Source organism: Scyliorhinus canicula, chromosome 13 (assembly GCF_902713615.1).
Source record: "Scyliorhinus canicula chromosome 13, sScyCan1.1, whole genome shotgun sequence".
Classification (NCBI taxonomy): Eukaryota; Metazoa; Chordata; class Chondrichthyes; order Carcharhiniformes; family Scyliorhinidae; genus Scyliorhinus; species Scyliorhinus canicula.
The window spans coordinates 93860684-93884668 of record NC_052158.1 but is presented as its reverse complement, the minus strand read 5'-3'; the positions used below and the strand labels follow the sequence as shown (position 1 = coordinate 93884668).

Below are 23985 nucleotides of genomic sequence, written 5' to 3'. Positions count from 1 at the left end.
ATACTCCCCCGAGAACATCAGTCCCGGTTCTGCCCAGGTGTAACCTGTCCAGTTTGTACTGGTCCCACCTCCCCCAGAACCAGTCCCATGTCCCAGGAATCTGAAACTCTCCCCCTCACACCATCTCTTCAGCAACATATTTATCCGGCTATTTCTACTCTGATTAGCACGTGGCACTGGTAGTAATCCTGAGATCATTACCTTAGAGGTCCGACGTCTCAACTTTCTTCCTAACTCCTTATATTCTGCTTTTAGGACTGTATCCCTTTTCCCCCTATGTCATTGGTACCGATGTGTACGACCACAAACACTGGCTGTTCACCCTCCCTCACCAGAATGTCCTGTAACCACTCCGAGACATCCTTGACCCTAGCACCATGGAGGCAACATACTATCCTGGAGTCTCATTTGCGGCCACAGAAACATCTATCTATTCCCCTTGCAATTGAATCCCCTATAACTGTTGCATTTCCAGATTTTTTCCCCTCCTCTCTGCAGCAAAACCAACCATGGTGCAACTAATTTGGCTGTTGTTGCTTTCCCCCCCGAGATGTCAACCCGCTCATCAGTATCCAATGCGGTATATATGTTTTGCAGAGGAATGGCCACAGGAGATTTCTGCACTGCCTGCCTAGCTCTCTTGTTCTACCTGTCCCTTCCTGGCTGTGGAGTCTGAGCCTGTACTTTCTTCACACACTGTATTTGCTACACACTGAAATTGCTAATATATCAGATACTCATAGTTTACCATAATAGGCCTTTTATTACATAATAAGTATCAAATTTATCCAAAGTCTTCAAACTATTTTTTGTTGTTGAAAAAGTGCTTTGCGAACCATAAACAATCCTTTTGCACATGTTATTTTTGTGGCAGCAGTGTGGCGCAGTGGGTTAGCCCTGTTGCCTCATGGCACCGAGGTCCCAGGTTCGATCCCGGCTGTGGGACACTGTCCATGTGGAGTTTGCACATTCTCTGTGTTTGCTGGGTTTCGCCCCTACAACCCAAAAATGATGTGCAGGCTAGGTGGATTGGCCACGCTAATTTGCCCCTTAAATAGAAAAAAAAATGATTTGGGTACTCTAAAATTTAAGAAAAAAAAAGAATTTTTGTGATAGAGATGTTTGGATGGACACGGTGACATTGGGCGCGATTCTTCGGTCCCCCAGCCGTGTGTTCCTTGGCGGCGCACCATTCGTTGGTGGCGGGCTTCTCTTCTCCTGCCGCTTGTCAATGGGATTTCATGTTGAAGCCACCCCACACTGCTGAGAAACCCACGGGCAGGAGGGGCGCTGCTGGCGTGAAAAGAGAATTCACAACAGCCGGATAATTTCGCTCCCCGTTAGAGGTGGAATGAAGGCAGACAGGGGTAAAACCTTGTGCCTCTTGCCTGTTTGGTGCTTGCCTGGCACCATCTCACCCCACCCCAGGCCATTACCCAGAGGTGGAAGATCTACCCGCCCACAAGCAGCGAGTACCTAATTAAACTTGTTCAGAGCTGCCTACGGCTAATTGTCTAAAGCCGACTGGGATTTTCCATTTGGCCTGCAGGCCCCTGCAGGTGTTGAGGGGATAGTACAGCTGCCTCCTGCTTGCCTCGGCTCAGCAGCAGCCGCAGGCGACATGTGAAGGCACTCCAAACACCTCCGTCTGCCGTTGTTGCCTGGCTGGAAAGGTCTTCCTTTTGTTTTAAATTTCAAAAGATTGGAGGGAGGGGTGTGTCCATTTTGGGGTACCCGTGCCAACACTTATCTGAACGAGCATCCAACTGCTGGTTCTCTTTGCCCTCCAGCTCAGAGGGCTCACCCGCAATCCTCAATTGGATGATGAGCCAGCCCTATGAACATTTATTGACTAATTTGGGGTGACTCACAACGAGTTGCTGTTTCCCTGCACAATGCCCGATTCTGACCCTGATTCGAGCCTGATGATGGGGTGCTGCAGCTCATGGGGAATATGTTGATTTTTCAACCTGCTGATCAGTGTACATCAAATCAATTGTTCGTCAACTCCCTTTTTGCTGTGTGGTTCAAAACCTGCTTTAGGCAAGCATGAGACAATTGATGGAACAGACATTACTTACAAGCAGCTCAATCCATACCACACAAAGCAAGAGTTACATTTTGAACTCTCCAGTGGTTGGAAAGAATGCTCCTTTATGCACCTTGGTTTGCCGACATCAAAGATACATGACCTCATGCTTTATCTGTTCTTGAATCCATTGAAAACAGTCTATACACATAAACAATCCTGGTTGTTTACTGCAAAGTTGTTTACTTTCTGCAAACCAAGACTTACTGACCTATCTGTTCCTGAATCCTTTGAGGAATACCTTTATTAACAGCTTATCTTCCTAAACATCTCTCCTAGACTATAGCTAATTGATCCCTCTGCTGATGTTTATTACACCAGTCACTAAAACTATACCTCAGCTACTCATGGTCAATGCTCTCCCAGTCACTTAATTCCTTGGCTGTATGGCCAGTTGGAGCTGTAAAGAAATGTTTGATAACCAACTCGTAACTCTCTAATTTCAAAGTAAAGAAAATTAGGTCATTGCTATGAAAGGTGGCAGATCTTTGCCGGGCAGTAAGTAGACAATCTATCTCAGAGAGCGATGGGCCCTGAGATTTCCAGGAGTGGGTGGAAGGGGTATGGAGCTATATAGCGGTTTGAAAAACCTGGCATTTATTCCATCCAAAGTTATTTAGCTGGAATGAAATATATTTAGAGTTTGGAAACAATGGGCACGATCTACCTGAATGGGAACAGAGTCCTGTAGCGTGGGTGTTACCTGGTGCTCATAATACATCACACTATTGAACGGCCATTTGGGTAGATTAGGGGCCTCAGCGGGGAACACGCAGTCGAGGCCGCATTTAGTTCCGTCTCCTGCACAGAGGACCTCCGCTTGCCAGAACTCCTCAGGTGCCGAATAAGGTCCCCGATCTCTCAGAACCCACCAGTGCGACCCCCAGATGCACGCCCAAGCCCCAACTCACAGATAAGGGAGTCCTCAGGCAAACCCCCCCCCCCCACCACACCCCCCACCGTTGCAATCCTAGATAACCTTCTTCACTGTCCACTATGCCACCAATCTTGGTGTCATCTGCAAACTTATTAACCATGCTTCCTAAATTCTCATCCAAATCATTAATATAAATAACTTCCAGGGTGCCACCCTGTCAAGAGGGCAAGCCACCTGAGGGCCTCTGATCCCCTGAGGTCCGCATGAGTGCCATTCCATCTGGTCCCCATTTGTCGAGACCAGCAATGAACGCTGCTTGCCCAAGGTCCCTAAGGCGAGGGAGTTAGATCCCACACCTTGGGTGGATTGTGGGAATGCATATTAGAGAGAGACTAGCAGTCTCACTCTAATATGTAGATTTGCTCAAAAGTGATCCCACCCACGATGGACGGGATTCACAACACGACATCTTGCGAGATCGCCTTAGATCTCGCGAGGCATGGCGAGCTGGGTAGATCCTAGAAGAGGGATCTTTCCAAGAGCCGGTGCAGACTCGATGGGCCAAATGGCCTCCTTCTGCACTGTACATTCCATGATTCAGGTACTTGTAGGTGCAGGTGGCTCAGGTGTCTCAAGGCGGAAGCATTGCTGGAGGGGGTGAAGACCAAGTGGTGGGAGGAGCTGTGGGGAGTGCTGGAGGAGGGGTTGTGGTGTAAGGTACTGCATAGGGCGAATGCCTCACCGTGATGTGCAAGGCTGGTGTTAGTTAAAGGTGGTGCACAGGGCACACCTGACCAGATCGAGAATGAGCCAACTGTTTGAGGAGGTGGAGGACATGAGAGCAGTGTGGAAAGGTCCGGCCAATCACGGTAGCATGGTGGTTAGAATAAATGCTTCACAGCTCCAGGGTCCCAGGTTCGATTCCCGGCTGGGTCACTGTCTGTGCGGAGTCTGCACTTCCTCCCTGTGTGCGTGGGTTTCCTCCGGGTGCTCCGGTTTCCTCCCACAGTCCAAAGATGTGCAGGTTAGGTGGATTGGCCATGCTAAATTGCCCGTAGTGTCCTAAAAAGTAAGGTTAAGGGGGGGGGGGGGGGGGTTGTTGGGTTACGGGTATAGGGTGGATATGTGGGTTTGAGTAGGGTGATCATTGCTCGGCACAACATCGAGGGCCGAAGGGCCTGTTCTGTGCTGTACTGTTCTATGTTCTATACGTATGTTCTGGCCCTGCCCGAAGTTGGAGAAATTTTGGAGGACATTTTTCAGCACCATGTTCGCAATTCTGCACGTGGATTTGGAGCCCAGTCCCTTGGTGGCCATATTTGAAGTGTCAGACTTGCCGGAGCTGCAGGTGGGTGTGGGTTAGATGTTTTAGCTTTCATCTCGCTGATTGCTCACAGGCAGGTCCTGTTAGGGTAGAGGTCAGCTTCTCCGCCCTGTGCCACAGTGTGGCTTGGGAACTTGGTGGAGTTCCTGTATTTGGAGTAGGTTAAGTTTGCTTTGAGGGAGGTGATGGAGGGGTTGCACAAATGATGGGGCTGTTAATTCTACACTTTAAAGAGTTGATTACCATCAGCTGCTGAAGGGAGGGATGTGGTTGGGGGAAAGGGTTTCCTTTGAGTTATTGGGGTGTTGGCTGGTAGCGTGGAGGGAGGTTTCTGTTGTTCTTGATGTTTTGCATCGTTTTGTTTGATGTATGGGGCTTTTCACAGTAACTTCATTGCAGTGTTAATGTATGCCTACTTGTGACAATAAAAATGTTAAAAACCGAATAAAAATATTTTTATATAACTGAATAAAAACATCCAAAGATGTGCAGGTTAGATGTGGGGCTACGGGGATAGAACTAGGGGCTTTCAGAGGGTCGGTGCAGACTCAATGGGCCGAATGGCCTCCTTCTGCACAGTAGAGACCCAATGGTTCTACCATTGGGCATGATTCAACACCCTTGTCGTGCCCAACATGGATGTGGAGGCGAGGCTGTTGAATTTCACGAGAGGCTTCTTGCGAGATTCGCGATGCTTGAAACGTCTCATGATATTTAAAGGTGTCTTGGTGAGATGTCGTGACCTGGATCTCACTCTCGCTGGGTCAGATTCAGCTATGCATATTTAAATGAGCCATTAGGCTATGAGCCCATAATTGGTGGGATCCAGATCTCGTGAGGCGTAAAGGACCTACCGTCCGTGCCCCGATTCTGGCAGTATGCGGTCGGCAAATTGCACCCCAAGTGGGCTAGACCAGGCAGAAACTCCCTAAGGCCCAAACAAATGATTAAGGGCTGGATTTCAGAGATTAGTGCTGCCAGGGGACTGAATTGTGGGACCTCTATGATAATGGGGGTACGACTGCCAGAGCAACTCAGGATGTGCAAATGGACCAGCCCGTGCGCTATGTAGAACTAGTGCAATTCCAACAGACGCTATTGTCGGATTTGCTGTGATCTGGATTGGCACAACAAGCTGGAGCTGCATATAAGCACAAACTCTCTCATTTCAGTCAAGACAAGCCACCCAGGAGAGTGGCCCCAAGACTCGACGATACAGAGCTAGAGACATTGCAGAGCTAGAAACATCGCTGGATGCCATGAGGGAGAAGCCACCCTGTTCCCCGGCGTGGGATGGAGGCTGCCACCTGCCGGCATTAACCAGGCCTAGGTGCACTTGGCAGAGGCCATGAGCACCACGGGCCCCACCGCCAGGACTGGGCAGCAGTGCTGGAAGAATATGCACAACCATCTCAGAGTGGCCAGGGTGAGGCACCACCACCACCACCATGCACCACCTCTGTCCCAGACCCCCTCCCCCGGACAAAAGCATGCCACCTGCTGGCAGCCCACTCTGCACCACATGCCATAACCCATACGGCCCACCATGGCCCGGTGCCCTGCACACACAGGCCCCTGTGCTGCCTGCGTGCAGGTGTCTCACTGTGAATTATCTGTCCTCCCAGGAGAAGGAGGCCCACAACCGCCGGGAGTGGGAAAGGACCGGAGGAGGCCTGCCGGACCTATGACCTCTCACTGTCGCAGAGAAGGGGTTGTTGGACCTGGTTGGAGGGGGGGGGGGCAGTCGCAGAGGTTGGCATGGTACAACCAAGAGTGCCCCCAGTGCATTGTGCCGTGCCTATGGCGTCTGAGTCACCCCCACCCCGCCGCCCCTCACCACGCTTACCCACAGTCTAACTATGCGTCATGTCTTTTGTCTTGCAAGGTCGCCTCCCAATGAGGCAGGACAGGCTGTTGTCCCCCATCCCCAGCCGCAACCCTGCGACCCACTGCGCAACGGGGCGAGGCTGTCCAAGGCCACACGCATAATCACCCCCGTTGCAATCCCGCAACACCCGGAGCACAAGTCTGGAGACGACACCGGCTATTCATCACTGCTGTCACCGGCACCCTCTACCATCACAGAGACACTCCCCTTTGTTGGGTATGTTAGTGAAGAGCCTCGCACCACATACATGCAGCAATATGTCAGATGGAGAGGGGTGGATAGTCAGAGGGCAGCCCAACATCAGGGATAAGCTGGCATCCAGACGGGTTTCGCGTTTCTGGAAAGTGCAGTCACACCAATTTTGGACATGCAGGCGCAGAATCGGGGACCACAGGAAGGGGTGTCAGCAACCATCCAGCAGCTGCAGGTTCAGCTGAAGGAGTCCAACCGCCTGTAGGAGCAGGAGGTGGTGTTGAAAATACGTGCCACCCAGGCCAACACCGCACATGTGTCGTTTGCATTAGAGGCCTTAGGTGCAAAGGTATCGGCCATGGATCAGGATGTCCAAGGCCTGGGGCAGAGTGTTGCAGGCGGTGGCTGAGCCACATGAGCCGTGTACCAGGGCCACATGAACATTGCTGTGGTGCTCCAGAGCGTGGCCCAGTCACCCGTGGCTGCAGGCATCGGGAACATTGGCCTGGTGCTGGCTGACCTGCACCAGACAGAGAGGGACCCGGCACAATCACTGAATGACGTGAGGCGCTGGAACATGGCATTCAACTGGACGCCCACCTCAATGTTCGGCTGACGTGCAATTCTCCGCCTGATTGCAGTTCGCGATTCCGCGACGACCGATGGAGAATCCAAGTCGAAGTGTGGCTGAATATCGATGTGGATCTCACTCAAAATGCTGTCAGGAATCACCCTGCCAATCCAGTCCAAAATGACACTTTTTGTTGAATCGCATCCATAGTCTCCCAAACGGAGAATAATGGGCGGGATTCTCTGATCCTGAGGCTAAGTGTTGACGCCGTCGTAAACCCGTCCTGTTACATGACGGTGTCAACAGACCCCAAGGTGCAGCGATTCCGAGCCCCTCAGTAGGCCAGCATGGCACTGGAGCGACCCAAGCCGTTAACGGCGTCAAATGGGCGCCGTGGGTCTGCGCATGCGCACTGTGACCGGTGTGTGATTGCGTGGGGGCTTCCTTCTCCGCTCCGGCCCTGACGCAACATGCCAAACGGCTACAGGGGCCGCGCATAGCAAAAGAGGCAGCCAGCCTGAGAGGCCGGTCCGCCGATCGGTAGGCCCTGATCGTGGGCCAGGCCACAGCGGACAACCCACTGGGGTCAGGCCCCCCCTGGGGTCAGACCGCCCCCCCCCACTCCCCCTCCCACCAGGCCGTCCCGGGGGGAATGCACGCCGAGGTCCCCGCCGGGTAAGACCACACGTGGACAGCGCCGGCGCCCACCGTGGGCTGAGAGAATCCCACCCCTAGTCTATAATCTTTAAATACTGTACCCAGAAACTACTTAATAAAAATAAACATTGCAATTTTTTGACGCTACCTAAATTGAGCAATACATTTTCAGTGGAAGAAAATGAAGCAAGTCACCAACTTGAATTATAAGCTGCAGGTCACTGTTATTTTCTTTTCAAAAAAGAGCCCAACATGATTGTTGGGTCTACTATAGATTTATTTGTTTCTCAGAAGGCTGATAAGGCCTGGTGTGGAGTTCCTGACGCTTTCATGTTTATTGGTTCCAAGATGCTCGCAGATGTTGAAATTTAAAAAAAAGCATAACCTTATTGCAGTACAATGTAGAATTCTTGCAGTTCCAATGCCACTTAGAGGGAATGAGAGAGGAACACTATAAATAACTTGTGCTATGTTGACCAGATAACAAAAAAGTGACATTAAAGATAAAGTGTTAGTGCTTTCATCAAAGGAATTTTGAGACACCATACAACTAGGCTATTTGTTTCTGCACAATTCGACTGATGTCGACAATTTGGCCGCAGAGAGCATTCATGTTCATGCATCAGGCTGAATTGACAACATGCCTATTGAATACAAATGTGGCTTGTAGATCTATGTACCAAGTAACAGGGGATAGTAATTGAAGGTAAACATGAAATTATTATTTATTAGAAGGACTGACCAGAGAAATGGAGTGACTGGTATGAGGAGAGATGAACCATGTGCTGCATTGCCTTTGAGAAAGTTGCTGGTGACTTGCAGGAGGTGACACCACCCATCAATTAAAAGTTCCAGGATGTGGGATTCTCCGGCCAACCCATGGCGTGTTTTCTGCCGGCGGAGGCGACGCGCCATTGGCTGCCGGCGGGATCTCCCAGTCCCACGAATGCCTACGGCATTCAGTGTGCTGGAGAACCTGATGCAAGGAGTTATCAGCAGTACCAGAAACCCCGCCCGCGGGAAGGGCTGGAAACTCCGGCCACATATTTATGATTTCACAGATTAATGTGATGTAGACTCCAATAACTCGCACCACCTAATGTGCTGGGACTTGGAAGCATAAAATCGGGACAGGTTTTTTTTTTTTTTTTTAAAACGTAAAAGCCAACGCTTCCCACCTTTGTGCTACCATCTCAGGACTCTGCAAAGGACCGATACATGACCCTCCCGTTGCTCTTTGTTAACTTTATCCAAAGACATAAAATTAGCTTCCACTTTTTTCAACTCAACACCCATTCTTGAATGAATCACAACTGCTTCAATTAAACACAGCAAAGTCTAAAGTCATCAGCCCTTGCATTTATTCTGTCCCTTTGCCACTGGCTCCATCCCGTTTGCCTGTTCGTAATTTCAGTTTGAACCAGACTGTCTGCCACCTCTCTTTCCTATTTGACCTAAAGCTAAGTTTTCGATTTTATTTCCTCTCAATCATGCAGACTGCCTATTTTCACTCCTGTAACATTTTAACTCCCCCTTCTAGATGCTGACTTTTCACTCATCATAATTATGGGAGGCAAGACAAGGTTCAGGTTGACCAGTTTTTGGGAAAATAAATCAGTTATCCAAATTGACACAATCCACAAACTTAGCCCCAGAGGTTTCTCCCCCGTAAAGCCAGCTGTTTCAGGGATGTTATTGCAAAGTGTGATCAATCTCCTAGCACTCTGTCCAGGTAACCAGCCTATGTCTAAGAATCAGGAGTGAGTGCCTGCTGTTTAACAATCAAGCCAGCTACTGGCTGGAATTCTCCGGCATGGGAATTTGCTGTTCCCACCGGCAGAACACTCCCCCGCACGCAGGTTTCCCAGCGGAAATGGGAAATCCCATTGACAAGGCAATCCCGCCACCAGAAAACGGTGCGCCGCTGAGAAACACACAGCTGGAGGACGGGGGATCCAGCCCACTGTTCTCATTAGCCAGACACATTCATTTCTCAAGATACAGTAGGAAGTAGTTAATTCCCATGGAAATCAATTGAGTGGTAGTTAAAATCCCCCAGGCCACAATGGTGCCACCAGGTGTTTACAAGCTACAATTTTTACCTGCCCTACTGAGCAGGAGTCACTTTGGGCCTCCTTGTTTGGTGGCCTGCTCAGAAAATGAGTGTCCTTATAGAACATAGAACAGTACAGCACAGAACAGGCCCTTCGGCCCTCAATGTTGTGCCGAGCCATGATCGCCCTACTCAAACCCACGTATCCACCCTATACCCGTAACCCAACAACCCCCCCCCCCCCCCCCTTAACCTTACTTTTATTAGGACACTACGGGCAATTTAGCATGGCCAATCCACCTAACCCGCACATCTTTGGACTGTGGGAGGAAACCGGAGCACCCGGAGGAAACCCACGCACACAGGGGGAGGACGTGCAGACTCCACACAGAAAGTGACCCAGCCGGGAATCGAACCTGGGACCCTGGAGCTGTGAAGCATTTATGCTAAACACCATGCTACCCTGCTGCCCACAGTGAGGCCAGCAGGAGAATGGATCTGGTCAAACAAAGCTAAAAAAGTTACGTTTCAATGTGTAAATTTCCTGCGGAAGGAATTGGCATGCACCTACTGGTCTGACAAGGAAATTGATGGTGTCCCTTCCTGAAATCTCACTCCCACAATCCCCATGAATCAGTCGAGTAGCTGATCCTGTTGACCTGCGTCCTCTGGGTCACATGAATTTGCACTGCCCCCTGCCCAAATCAGGTGAGAAGAAGGCATTTAAATAAGGTAAAATATTGTAGAGTGCTTTTTGGTGGAGCAGGTGAGTCTTGCAAAATGCATCGACTGAAAATTGATCCTCAGTTAAAATTGGGGCCAAGGTCTCCGGTCGGTAACGTGAAGCAGGAATCCCAACTCATTTTTCCATTACCTAAGCCAGGGGCATAATCATCTGAATAACTAGTAGACGCTAAAGCTACACTTTTCTGGTCTCTCTTGATTTTAGTAATATTAATCTGGCCAATGGTCCTCCAAACATTTTCCACTGGTTTCTCCCAAGCTACAAGTACACTATGCCGCACACTCTTCAACCCCCCCCCCCCCCCCCCCCCCCCCCCAAATGTACTCAGATGTGTTGAAATTCAAACTCACAGCACTTTTTTCTATTACAGCTTGTCTTTTCTATCATTTCAAATGGTGGAACTTCATATTGTCTGTCCTCTCTTCTATAATGTTGGACTTAAAAAAAAAAATCAGGTCCAGGGTCTTGCAATCGCTACCTCCTGATTCACCGCAATCATTTTTAAAAATTTGTCAAACTTCCAAGTGTCAGTCTGGCTCAATGGTTGCACTATTCCCAGGGAATCAGAAGGTTGTGGATTTAAGCTGCTATGCAACACTTGAGCATATTACCAAGGCTGACAGTACTGCTGTATGGAGTTATATTGTTGTAACAATATTGTTATATTGTTGAAGAAGTCGTTAATTTATTCTTACCCATGTAACAAGAAACAAACCATTTGTTACTGAAGGAAAATAACAATAAATTTAGTTACACAATTTAACTTTAAGCAGTTAGGGCAGGGGTAGGCAAACTTTTCCGTGCAAGAGCCACATTCAGAAATTCACAATTTTAAAGGGCCGCATAGTATATTAAGTAAAATAATTAATATTTAAAATAGCCAAAATAAAAGGTTTTTAAAGAAAAAAAAGCAATTAATTTTTATTAATTAATATTTTAAAGTAGAAACTTCACATGAAACACATGTTGTGCCGAGCAATGATCACCCTACTCAAGTCAACGTATCCACCCTATACCAGTAACCCAACAGCCCCCCCCATTAACCTTAAAATTTAAAAAAAAATTTTTAAACAAAATTTTTTTTTAATGACTTGATCTTGGTGGGCTGCATAAAGACCTTTGGCGGGCCGCATGCGGCCATAGTTTGCCCACCTCTGAGTTAGGGTAACCTACATCAAATTGTTGGTAAAGTAGACCAAAGGAAAAAATATCAATATATATAGGATGGGATTCTCCTGTTCTCCAGCCTCCTGTTTCTCGGCAGCGCGTCGTTCGATGATGGTGGGATTCTCTCTTCCCATCGCTGGTCAATGGGATTTCCCATTAAAGCCACCCCACACCACTGGGAAACCCGCGGGAGGGTGCGCGCTGCCAGCGGGAAACTTGATCGCAATGGTTGGCGAATTCCAGCCATAATAGTTCTGGTAATGGAGTGGAATAAAAAGTCTTGATCAGACTTGCACAAGGCCAGAGCTTCCCTGACAGCTCAGGCTGCAATGCCCTGCCCCGTAACTGTAGTCATTCATCGGTTTAGTTCTGGCCATTGCGAAGCAGTGCGTGCTCCACTACTGGCATGGGAACTGCAAAGGGAGTCTTGCAAACAGTGTAGGACCCCAGTGTGCCTAGTGAAGCAAGGCCCTGTCTGTTCCGTTTGACACACTGGCCACCCACTTAATGGTTCGTCTGAAATCATACTGGGTGGCTAAAAAGTGGATTTCTGAAAATGAATGACTATTTGCCAATCATTCAGTTTTTAGGATAAATACAGCAGACAGTTACTGAGGCTCATTCCCATTCAGAATACGAACAGAGACCTGTAAGGGTCATCTACCAATGTGCTATCCATTTTTAATTTTGGTGTAGTATAGAAAGAGATAGGAATGGCAGTCACCAAAACTCGAGGAGAAAAAACGATTACAAACAAATTTCGAAACAACAGATGGTGGAGAACTATATTGGCAAGTGAAAAATTGATTAACTGCCCTCCAAAAATACTTCCATCAAATCACCTGCACTCGGAAACCTTTATTTCCAACACTTACCGGGAAGACAGGCTCGGTTTGCCGCTCTTGCTACAGCTAGTGTATATCCCTGGGCCATCGTCAAAGAAACTGCCCAGTGCCAACTTCTGTCGGATTGATTCTCTCTCATTTTTTTGGGCCTGAAAAATAAACAGGAAGATGTTTCAGCTACAATAACTGTAATGATGACGGCAAGTATCAGGTTTTTTGATTTATCACCATCACAAAATATTCCTTTTTGTCAACTAGATAGAACCCTCTTGCCTGTTATCTACTGTCTATACTGTTTAAGGTACTAGTAACAGATCGTTTAATAACCTCCTGACTACATTGTTAACCTCCTAATCTATTTCTGTCATATTTCCTATGGAGTACGACGGGGAAACCATTATTGATCTCCCCGTAGGACTCGTGGAGTATGAGCTTCCCAGGTATGGGACAGAGGTCAACTACCTGGGGCTCATTACGTGCTCACATAAAAGCAGGCCCAAACAGAGCCTGGTGTGGTTAGTCCTCCCAACTAGGATTGTACTGGGAGCAATATGTTGCATTATGCAGACCTCTGTAAATAGTGCAAATAAACCTATGTTTGTTTGCCACCAGCCTTCTCGCAATCATTGCAATTTCTTCCCCTCTACTTTTCACTTGACTAAAAGTATCCATTAAAGTGGCTAAACCACCATTTCTGTTACAAAATTGGAGTACCGGTAGCTGTAGCATGATTATTCACTGCACAGGTTACGTTCCTTGCATATCACCATGATTTTTATTGTGTACGATGCTGTGAAATCTACTTTCGCCAATGATGGCAAAAGCGGTCATAAAATCGATCTTGCAATTGGTTGCACTATCAGTACAGTAATGGACTTCAAGCAAAAGATAAAATGGTCAAATCATTGTTCGCTGAACCAGTTACACCAATTTTCAACTGCAGCATTAAGTGACACATTAGTTGTGGCAATGTGTAGAATCTTCTGCTCCCACAGAAGGTGAGGTAAGAGACAGGCGGGCCTGAAAATTAGGTGAGTTGGCATCAGGTCTGATACCCAACATCATCCTGCCTCCACCAGAACCAAGTTCTGTGCAGGAAGACCCATGCTTGGCCTTCTCACCCCACCACCACTCGAGATCCATAAGTGGCCAGAAAACGACCATGATCAAGGGCACGGACACGGGACAGGAGGGTGTCCAGTTATAGCAGTTTCTGGCTGCTGCCCTCCATGGTTCCCCCCTCTCCCCAAGGCCTTAACCACACAATTACCGTTTACACTCCAGGTGTTCTCCCAACAACAGCCAAGGCCTCCTCCTGCTGAACGCAAGGGCCGTCAGTCTTTTGAGTGGCTGGCATCTTAAGGTGTGCAGGATATCATATCCCAGGGTCCTCAGTCAGGAGGATGGCCTGTCGCTGTCGCTTGCCTGATGGACAAAGATATGGTGGGCCTTCTTCATACGAGTTCAGCAGGGGTGCCTTGCCGCTTTTATCGGCAGTGCACGAGACACTCGCCGTAAATGGAGATTCCACCTCCTACTTCTGTAGACTCTATCCATCCATTGCAGGGTTATACTAATTGGGGCCATGTAAAAGAACGTTAGGAAGAAGCTAGTAAGAACACCCGTTGACTGTATTTATAATGTAGCGATTGCAATTTTGTCTTAAAGCAGAAGGTTTAACAACAACATTTCCAGGTGTACTCCATAATGAGTTAAATTCCAATATTGTGGGACTGGCTCCTCCAGGAACAATTGTCTGGTATTGTACCGTCACTTTTCCAAACAGTCACAGGTAAGTCAAAAGAAACAGGCATTGTGCTTTTCCATTATGCTCTAGGACATATCAAAGGTTGTGAATCATTTTTCTGGACTTTATCTGGCATTACATTATCTTTGGCTTATCCATACAAAATCTGTGCAACATGCCATCACAATGTGAAAGACCATGCCAGACAGGACTGCCTGACATCTCCCAAATCAATCCAGATGCCTGAATCATTCCTTCAAATTGCCTCCCATGTATAATGATGATTCAGATGAATGAATGGGGCTTGCCATTGTGCTGTTTCACGAAAGTCCTGGGAAAGTATACAAGCACCATCGAGGATAATCACTATATACAGGGGCTTTTCTGGTTAGAAAGAGTTCTGATACTGCACGGTTTCTGGGCAGCACGAAGGCACAGTGGTTAGCACTGCTGCCTCACAACGCCAGGGACCCGGGTTCGATTCCGACCTCGGGTTACTGTCTGTGTAGAGTTTGCACATTCGCCCCGTGTCTGCTCCGGTTTTCTGCCATAGTCTAAAGATGTGCAGGTTAGGTGGATTATGTAGGGATTCTATGATTGAAGGCATTGTGGCAGATGCCATGGAAGGAAGCATGATAAGTTAGCATTGCTGCTTACAAACCAAACAGTTGGGAAGATGTTGGGCTGGACTTTTTGGTTCCCCAGCCGCATGTTTCTCAGCGGCGTTTGGGGGGGGGGGGGGGAGAGAGAGAGAGAGAGAGAGAGAGAGAGAGAGAGAGAGAGAGAGAGGAAGAAAGAAAGAAAGAAAGAAAGAGGAGGTGCACTGGTGGCCTGAATTGTGATGGTTGGAGAACTCTAGCCGTTATCTTTCTTTGTTGTGCATCTGACTCATGATGAACAGGGCATGCATGGTCATGTGGTTTTAACCTTGTGGGGAATCCTACCCCTCAGTAAAACTGCATGCTCCATCATGTTTACACCACAAATAAGGTAATGAAATTACTGCCTAAAGAAAGTTGCAGCCATTAATGCTAACCCTAATTTGGCTAATGTTATAGATGTTCCCAGTGAAGTCCTGGATGGATTCCATTAAAGAGACATGGCAGAACAGTGCATTCAATAGAGGTGGACTGCTGGTCTGCAGCTGCTATTGACCCAAGGCTGGTTAATCTCGTAATTTAGAGTACATGGGGGTAAGTAGATCAGATATGGGGTCAGATCAGGGGGTGGGAAGTCAACTAGATTTGGTAGGGGAAATGGGGAGAGAGGCGGTGTGCAGGCTGTGGAAGGGAGGGAACTCTCGATCTCCGTAGCCCAGAACAGCACTGGTAAGGTCTGCTGGTCCAGACGTTCTTGTTTCCATCCAGCTGCTGACTTTCCTGAGCTCTGGGAAACCTGGCCACAGCCCTTAAATTTAGAAATGTGCTAAAATTTGTGACATGCAGTCTCATTAAATATTTAAATGATGGGCCTGCTTCTGAAGAGCACGTTAGTCACCCAATCTTGTCCGATTAGAAATGTGCACGTGAGGAGGTGGATTGGGGGTCAGATTTCCCCTTTTCTGCTCTGACCCTGCCAACTTGTTATGGGGCGGGGGGAATAAAATATGTCCCAAAAATTCTGCAATAGCATGGTTTTTCAAATTTATCCCAGAATCGTGTACCTGGCATGCTTATCATTGAGTGCACATGCAGCAGCAATAACTGAAAATGGGACACAAATTGTTAATACATCATCACCGACTCAGCAGAGGCTAAAAAATGAAGTAGTGATAATGTAATACTGACACCTATTTAATTCTTTGTCTTTCCGTTTCTGTTCACCCCTCAAATATTTGTGGGAAATTGGAAGGGTGAAAAAATGGCTGAGAATCCAACATCCTGGCCTTCTGTTTCATTTCTCAACACTATATGACTGAATTCTAATGCTCTTCTCTTATCTAGTGGTGCATTAAGACAGTCTTTTGCCCGTTTCCATAGGTAGTAATTCCTGGAACAGGTCTCCAGTCTGTCGTCTGGGACTTACAGCTTGAGAGGTGTCACTCCGCATCAAGTGTGACTGACCAGGGGCCTGATCGAATGGCGTTCTTGCACCTGACTTGGTAACGTGATGAGGCCTTTAAGTTTCACGAGAGGCCTCTCAAGATTTGCGACGCTCGGAATGTCTCGCGAAACCCAACGAGATCTCTGTGCTGTAAATTCTATGATCTCGCAAGACATTGCAAGATCGCAAGACATTGCTCACTTAAATATGCTCGGCACCTTGGTACAGTCAGGGTTCCTGTGTGGCACTGCCAGGCTGGCAATGCCAAGGTGACTGGGCGCCAGGGATCGGGTCCAGGGGTGCCCTGCCCTTATGAGATGGGGCGAGGGGGAACCCGGGGACTCCCTTGCAGGTTAGTTGGGTCCAGAGGCCATGGTGGAGAAGCCGAGGGGGGCAGAGATATTGAGGTAGCATTTAAAAATGGCACCCCGATCTCGGTGGTAAACGCGGCTTCAGTGGGGCGTTTCCAACTGACGCCAAAAAAAAAGGTCCTGTTTGATAGCGGGGTCGTTCACAGTGCTGCAGGTGCCGAGAAACAGCCCGCTAAATGTGCCCAAAACGGGCACGATTTAATGACCTTTGAGCATTAAATCGCACCCCAGGAGTTCTCCTGCTCTTACCATCAGCCAAGGCATGTTTGAAGGATTTGCAGATTGACACACTCAACCTGTTTGGCCGTGTTATGAATGCACTTTTCTTGGCCATCAAGTCCTGGGTGGGACTCAAACTCGGGAGCTTCTCACTCCAAGGAAGGGACCTCCTTACAGTTTCATATATAGCAAAGTATAATTAAGACTATCCCAAACTCTAGGCTACAATACAAATAAAAATTAAGTTTAAGATTCTTGGTTAATGTAGTCCCTTCAATTTTTCAATAGTCTGATATTTACCCACCATGCCATTTTTTTTCCAAGTAGCAGAATTTTAAATGTATATAATGTGTCTGCCAAGAACAATCCTTATTATCAAATTTTAAATGCTGCATTTGAAAATGTCAACGTGCACATCTAAAATTAATTACTTGATGCTATAATTTTATGAGGAAATACCACAAATTTGCTTTGTACTTCCTGAAATATTGTTTTAGTGTTTCCTTCAATATCTGCTGAGCATTTGGGTTCTAGTTCATAAGTGGCAATCATTCCATATTCCTTAATGTAAAATTACAAATGGCTGCAAATTAATCTTCAAGAAAGTTGCTCTGAAATGTTAAATAATGTTCAGAAAATACCATTCACCATTTTTTCAACTGGCAATCCTTCAACAGCAGTTAAACGCGTTTTCTGGCAACAGAGTTTAATTTGTTTTGCGCGATAGGCAGTAACGTTTGTCACAGGAATATCATACAATCCATCCAGATCAACGATGGTTGAAATAATGATAAAAAGTATAGGTGCCGAATATAGGTGAAAGATTGCCAAGAGAATCGGACATGGATTTATGGAGGTCCAAACTAAAGGCTTTCATAGTTTGAATGTGAAATAGAAAGCAAAAAGGAGTCCATGGTGCCAGCCGTTGACATGGCAGAATGCTTTTGATTCAGCGAGCAGCTTCGAAGCTGCAGAACTACCGACCCCTCATTGGAAAACAAACCTTAAGTTCTTAGTCAAGCTGTTACCAAGTTTCTGAAATTCACAGAGAGTGTGCTCCTCGAGGATATTGCAAACTTTGGGCACAATTTGAATCATGATACTTGTTGCTCCAGCACAGAAGGCACCAATAGTGGTCGTGAATGACAAGAAGTCCATGGCCCAGACAGGCTCCCAACTCAATGCCTTCACAGGGTACACATAATCAAACACCTTGGAAGGATGGAAACTGGAACAGATCCCGGTCTCGGTATTCATGGCTTGACTAGTTTTCTACACCTCCTTGGAAGTGTCAAGCCTCTGCAATTACTCTTGATTAATTAGCCAGCTGTACTAACAATAGAACATACATACAGTGCAGAAGGAGGCCATTCGGCCCATCGAGTCTGCACCGACCCACTGAAGCACTCACTTCCACCCTATCCCCATTACCCAATAACCCCATCTAACATTTTTGGTCACTAGGGGCAATTTATCATGGCCAATCCAGCTAACCTGCACGCCTTTGGACTGTGGAAGGAAATCGGAGCACCCAGAGGAAACCCATGCAGACACGTGGAGAATGTGCAGGCTCCACACAGTGACCCAGCAGAGAATCGTACTTGTGCTACCGTGCTGCCCTCTGAAACCGTTAGCTTTTGAAGTGCAAGAGAAACTATGGGGCGGGATTCTCCCGTACTCGGCAGGGTGGGGGGGATCCCGGCGGGACGGAGTGGCGTGAACCAATCCGGCGTCGGCCCGCTCCAAAAGTGCGAATTCCGCACCTTCAGGGGCTACTCCGGTTGCGGAGTGGTTTGCGCCCTGCCCGCTGGCGTGGAAGGCCGCCGGCTGGCGTGAGTCCGCACATGCGCGGGAGCGTCAGCGCCTGCTGACGTCATCCCTGCACATGCATGGGGGGGGGGGTTCACCTACGCGTCAGCCGACGCGTAGGAAGAGTGCCCGCACGGCACAGGCCCACCCGCGGATCGGTGTGCCATGATCACAGGCCAGGCCACCATGGGGGCACCCCCCCGGGGTTTGATCGCCCCGCGCCCCCCTCAGGACCCCGGAACCCACCCGTACCACCAGGTCCCGCCAGTAAGGGACCTGGTCTAATCTACGCCGCGGGACTGGCAAAGAACTAGCGGGAATTCGGCCCATCGTGGGCCGGAGAATCGCTGGGCGGGGGCGCTGCGAGCGGCTGCTGACAGGTGCGATTCCCCCCCCCACTGAATCTCCGGTGCCGGAGAATTTGGAAGCCGGCGGGGGCGGGATTCATGCCGCCCACCGTGATTCTCCGACCCGGCGGGAGTCAGAGTATCCCGCCCATGGTTTGGATTCCCCAGCACCCTCTACCGGTAGCAAAGTTCCCGATGCAACAGAGAATCCAGCTCTGGCCACAAAATTTGATCAGTACCTGTGGGGCGCAAACCTTGATGCGCACCACATAGGCAGCTAAGTACCTTTTGCAGAAAAAAAAAGGAAGAGACAGCACTAAACTGTCTTTGATGTGATCCATGAGTTTAATTGTTGCTCGATATTTATAAACATTGCAGTTAGTTTCACAGCTGACTAGAAATCGACTCAGGGTGAAGGGAAATTAGATTACACAATCCAGACAGCTGGCTGTGCATGGGAGCTGTCAATCATACCCTAGTAAAATCAATTTAACAGAAATGAATGAAAGTACAGCAGATGAAAGATCTGAGGGGGTCTATCTTCCCAGCTGATGTAGTTTTCTCTTTCTAGGAATATACAGGTGCTGCGTGCGCAGCCTGAGCCAGCAGGTGCATTGCACAGGTGAGTTTTAAAGCAGTGATGTTTTTCACTGTCTCTGCCTGGATTGTTCTCTAGCTTCCAGGCAGGGGTCTCAGTAGCGGAGGACTTCCAGGCAGCGGTCTCTATAATGGAGAAGCTTCTTGGCAGGGCTTTCTGTAATGGGGGTGGGGAATTCAGTGCAGAGGTCTCTATAAAGGGTAGGTTTTCTGGTGGAGGTGTCAGTAATGGGGGGGTTGTGGTAGGGGGCTATCTTAAGGAGGAATTCTAGTGGGGATCTCTGTAATGGGCGAGTCTCTAGTGGATGGGGTTTCTGGTGGGGGCGCTCTATAATGGGGTTTCTCTTGTGGGGGGGATTTCTGTTGTGGGTCTCTTCTTTGCGGTCTCTGGAGAGGTCTCTTATATGAAGAGGTTTCTGGTGGCAGTCGCTCTTATGGGGGTTTTCTGGTGGCTGTCTCTCTCTCTCTATAATGGGAGGGCCTCTGTGATGGAGGTCGGGTCACCTTCATACCATGGGGGTAGGGGAGAGTGATGAGACCCAGAAAATTGCATGGTGGGGAAAGGTGGGTGGGGGGGGGCACCATCTGGACCTCACTATCAGGGCGCCTGCTCAAAATGGCGGCCCAATAGCAGGATGTGCAAGGGAATCTCTCGCAATCTCCACTGCTTAAATTTGTGTGGCAATGTATAGTGAATCACCCAGTGGCGATTCATCTCCGACTAGGGGCATGGTAGTACAGTGGTTAGCGCTGCTACCTCACAGCGCCGGGGACCCGGGTTCAATTCCAGCCTTGGGTCGCTGTCTGTGTGGAGTTTGCACTTTCTCCCCGTGTGTGCGTGGGTTTCCTCCGGGTGCTCTGGTCTCCTCCCACAGACCAAAGATTTGCAGGTTAGGTGGATTGGCCATGCTAAGTTGTCCCCTAGTGTCCAAAAGGTTAGGTGGGATTACTGGGTTACGTGGACAGTGTGGACCGAGGTAGGGTGCTTTTTCCAAGGGTCAGTGCAGACTCGATGGGCCGAATGGCCTCCTTCTGCACTGTAGGGATTCTATGATTCTGTGAGGAGACCATTAGTCTCCCGATTCGGGCCTATATATCCATTTGGCAAAACGCATTTAAAAATACAGAACCTTTACATCCTATTTCTGGAAAAGCTGTAAATGCTTGGAATTAAGGTCCAGGATGAAATTCTAATCCTCAAACATTCATGAAGAAAATACTATCTGAAAGCAATTAAACAAAAATGTTCTAAACGCAAGTGCAATTAGCAATCTTCAAGCTACAGTTTAGAAATAATTGTTCTAACAGGAGTAAATATTCAAAACAGATTTCTAGCAAAAGAATGAGATGGAGGAAAATATATTCACCTACTCAATGCAAAGAACATCAGGTTGACATGGGGCTTGACAGCTATAGTGATTGAAATGATAATTTACTCCACAGAACGTAGTTATTTGTGTCTACTGGTGGTTGCATTGGAGGGAGGAAAAGTGGGGAAGAATGGTGGTCTGGAAAATCACAGACTTGTGTTGTATCTGTCCAATTCAAATACCTCAACCAGCTCTTTACTTATTCGACTATACTTCCCGTAAAGGTGATTTGGTAACCTGCAGATCCGGGGCGAAATTCTCCCATCGGGAGATTCTCCGCAACCACGATGGGTGAGAGCTCGGAGAAACGCGGGCCGCCGTTTTTCACGGTGGCCCGCGATTCTCCGGCCCGGATGGGCCGAGCGGCCTGCCTTTCCCGACCTGTTCACGACGGTGGCAACCACACCTGGTTGCTGCCGTCGTGAACATGGCGTGCCAGGTATGTGCGGGGCCTGTGGGGGGCGGATCGGGGATCGGTGCCCACCGATCGTCGGGCCGGCGTCTCAAAGGGATGCACTCTTTCCCCTCCACCGCCCCGCAAGATCAAGCCGCCACGTCTTGCAGGGCAGCTGAGGGGAAAGACGGCAACCGCGCATGCGCGGGTTTGAGCTGTCCAACCTGCTCATGCGCGGCTGAAGTCATTAGGCGCCGCCGCGGCGTCATTCGTGGCGCGCCGGGCCTTGAAGCCAGGGTTAAGGCCCTGCGGCCGAGTTTCCCGGAATGGCCCTCCTATCCCCCCCCGGGGAGGGGAGAATAGGGGGCTGGGAGAGGCTTCCGACGCCGTCGTGTACCTCTCCGGGTTTCACGACGCCGTCGGGCCTTGTGGAGAATTCCGCCCTAAGTCCCGACGCCGGAGTGAAAACCGGAGTGTTTCACTCGGCGTCGGAGGCCGCTCCTCGCTCCCTATTCTCCCACCCCCGGGGGGCTAGGAGCGGCGCCGCATCATTTACGCACGCCGGGCCTTGGAGCCGTGTAAAAGCGGCGCTGCGAATGACGTCACCCATGCATGCGCAGGTTGGCCGGTGCCAACCCGGGCATGCGCACTTACTGTCCCACCAAGAAAGATGTTGGATGGATCTTGCGAGGCAGCGGAGGAAAGTAGTTCCTCCTTCAGAGAGGCTGGCCCGCCGATCAGTGGGCACCGATCGCGGGCCAAACCCCTTTTGAGGCCTCCCCGGTGCTGGATTCCCCCCCCCCCCCATGTTCCCGCGCTGTTCCCGCCAGGAACGACCAGGTGTGGACGGCGCCGGCAGGAACCCGTCGTATTGGGCAGGCCGCTCGGCCCATCCAGGCCTGAGAATCGCCGCTCACCCATTACAAACAGCGATCGGCGATTCTCCCAGCGGCCAGCCGTAAATCTCGCCGTGCCGGTTTGGGGGGGGGTGGGGTGGGAGAATCGCGTGCGGGTGCCGGGGCGGCGTGATTAATCCCCTTGTCACCACCCACCTTCTTTCTCCACCTGCCCTTGGCCTTCGGCCAATGGAGTCTCAGGAGGCAGGGTCTCAGTGCCCAATGGTCTGGTTGATGACCTGTTGACAGGGTACCTGAGCCCGCCCTGGGAGGAGTGATGATTGCTTGATGGGATATCAGGAACTGTTGGCAATAGGATATAGGGACCATAATCAATTGATGGGTTATCAGGAACTGTGGACAATAGGCTAGTGAATCTCTAGTAGCAATGATAATTACGTGATGTGTTATTCAGGGGCTGCTTTAGGCAGGCCCCGGCAGCTTGTCTGAGTTCTGTATATTTGGATTCTGCAGGATTCTGCAGAGTGTGATTTTTAAACTGCCCAATTCTTTAATTTAAGATATCCAATTTAATCGGCCTTAAAACTAGGCCCCATTTATTGCTCCACTTGAATTGACATGGTGATGTGAAACTGATGAATATTCGGGAATTTCACCTCAAGGGATCAAAAGCTTTGTGCAGAAGTTTCCATCCAGAGATTAAAAAGGCAGCCACTGGGTACAAACAGATTTCAGCGCTGTTTAAGTGATAGATAGAACACTACAGCGCAGTACGGGCTCTTCGGCCCTCGATGTTGCGCCGACCTGTGAAACCATCTGAAGCCTATCTGACCTACACTATTCCATTTTCATCCATATGTCTATCCAGTGACCACTTAAATGCCCTTAAAGTTGGTGAGTCTACTACTGTTGCAGGCAGGGCGTTCCACACCCCTACTATTCTGAGTAAAGAAACTGCCTCTGACATCTGTCCTATATCTATCACCCCTCAATTTAAAGCTATGTCCCCTCGTGTTGGTCATCACCATCCGAGGAAAAAGACTCACTGTCCACCCTATCTAACCCTCTGACTATCTTATATGTCTCTATTAAGTCACCTCTCAGCCTTCTCCTCTCTAACGAAAACAACCTCAATTCCCTGAGCCTTTCCTCGCAAGACCTTCCCTCCATACCAGGCAACATCCTAGTAAATCTCCTCTGAACCCTTTCCAAAGCTTCCACATCCTTCCTATAATGTGGTGACCAGAACTGCATACAATACTCCAGGTGCGGCCGCACCAGAGTTATGTACAGCTGCAGCATGACCTTGTGGTTCCGAAACTCAATCCCCCTGCTGATAAAGGCTAGCACACCATATGCCTTCTTAATAGCCCTATTAACCTGGGTGGCAACTTTCAGGGATTTATGTACCTGGATGCCGAGTTCTCTCTGTTCATCTACACTACCAAGAATCTTGCCATTAGCCCAGTACTCTGCATTCCTGTTACTCCTTCCAAAGTGAACCACCTCACACTTTTCCGCATTAAACTCCATCTGCCACCTCTCAGCCCAGCTCTGCAGCTTATCTATGTCCCTCTGTATCCTATAACATCCTTCAGCACTATCCACAACTCCACCGACCTTCGTGTCGTCTGCAAATTTACTAACCCATCCTTCTACACCCTCTTCCAGGTCATTTATAAAAATGACAAACAGCAGTGGCCCCAAAACAGATCCTTGCGGTACACCACTAGTAACTGAATTCCAGGATGAACATTTGCCATCAACCACCACCCTCTGTCTTCTTTCAGCTAGCCAATTACTGATCCAAACCGCTAAATCAC

At 48.9% G+C, this 23985-nt stretch overlaps 1 protein-coding gene across 7 annotated transcripts in view; it reads right to left on the bottom strand.

Moving 5' to 3' along the window:
- The window catches only part of schip1 (schwannomin interacting protein 1), a 1017794-nt gene that overhangs the window by 47361 nt on the left and 946448 nt on the right, over positions 1–23985 (bottom strand). For all 7 annotated transcript variants that reach the window (XM_038817210.1, XM_038817212.1, XM_038817211.1 and 4 more), the window contains one exon: positions 12439–12557. In XM_038817210.1, coding sequence (XP_038673138.1) covers positions 12439–12557 — 119 coding nt within the window. The remainder of the gene's footprint in view (positions 1–12438; positions 12558–23985) is intronic.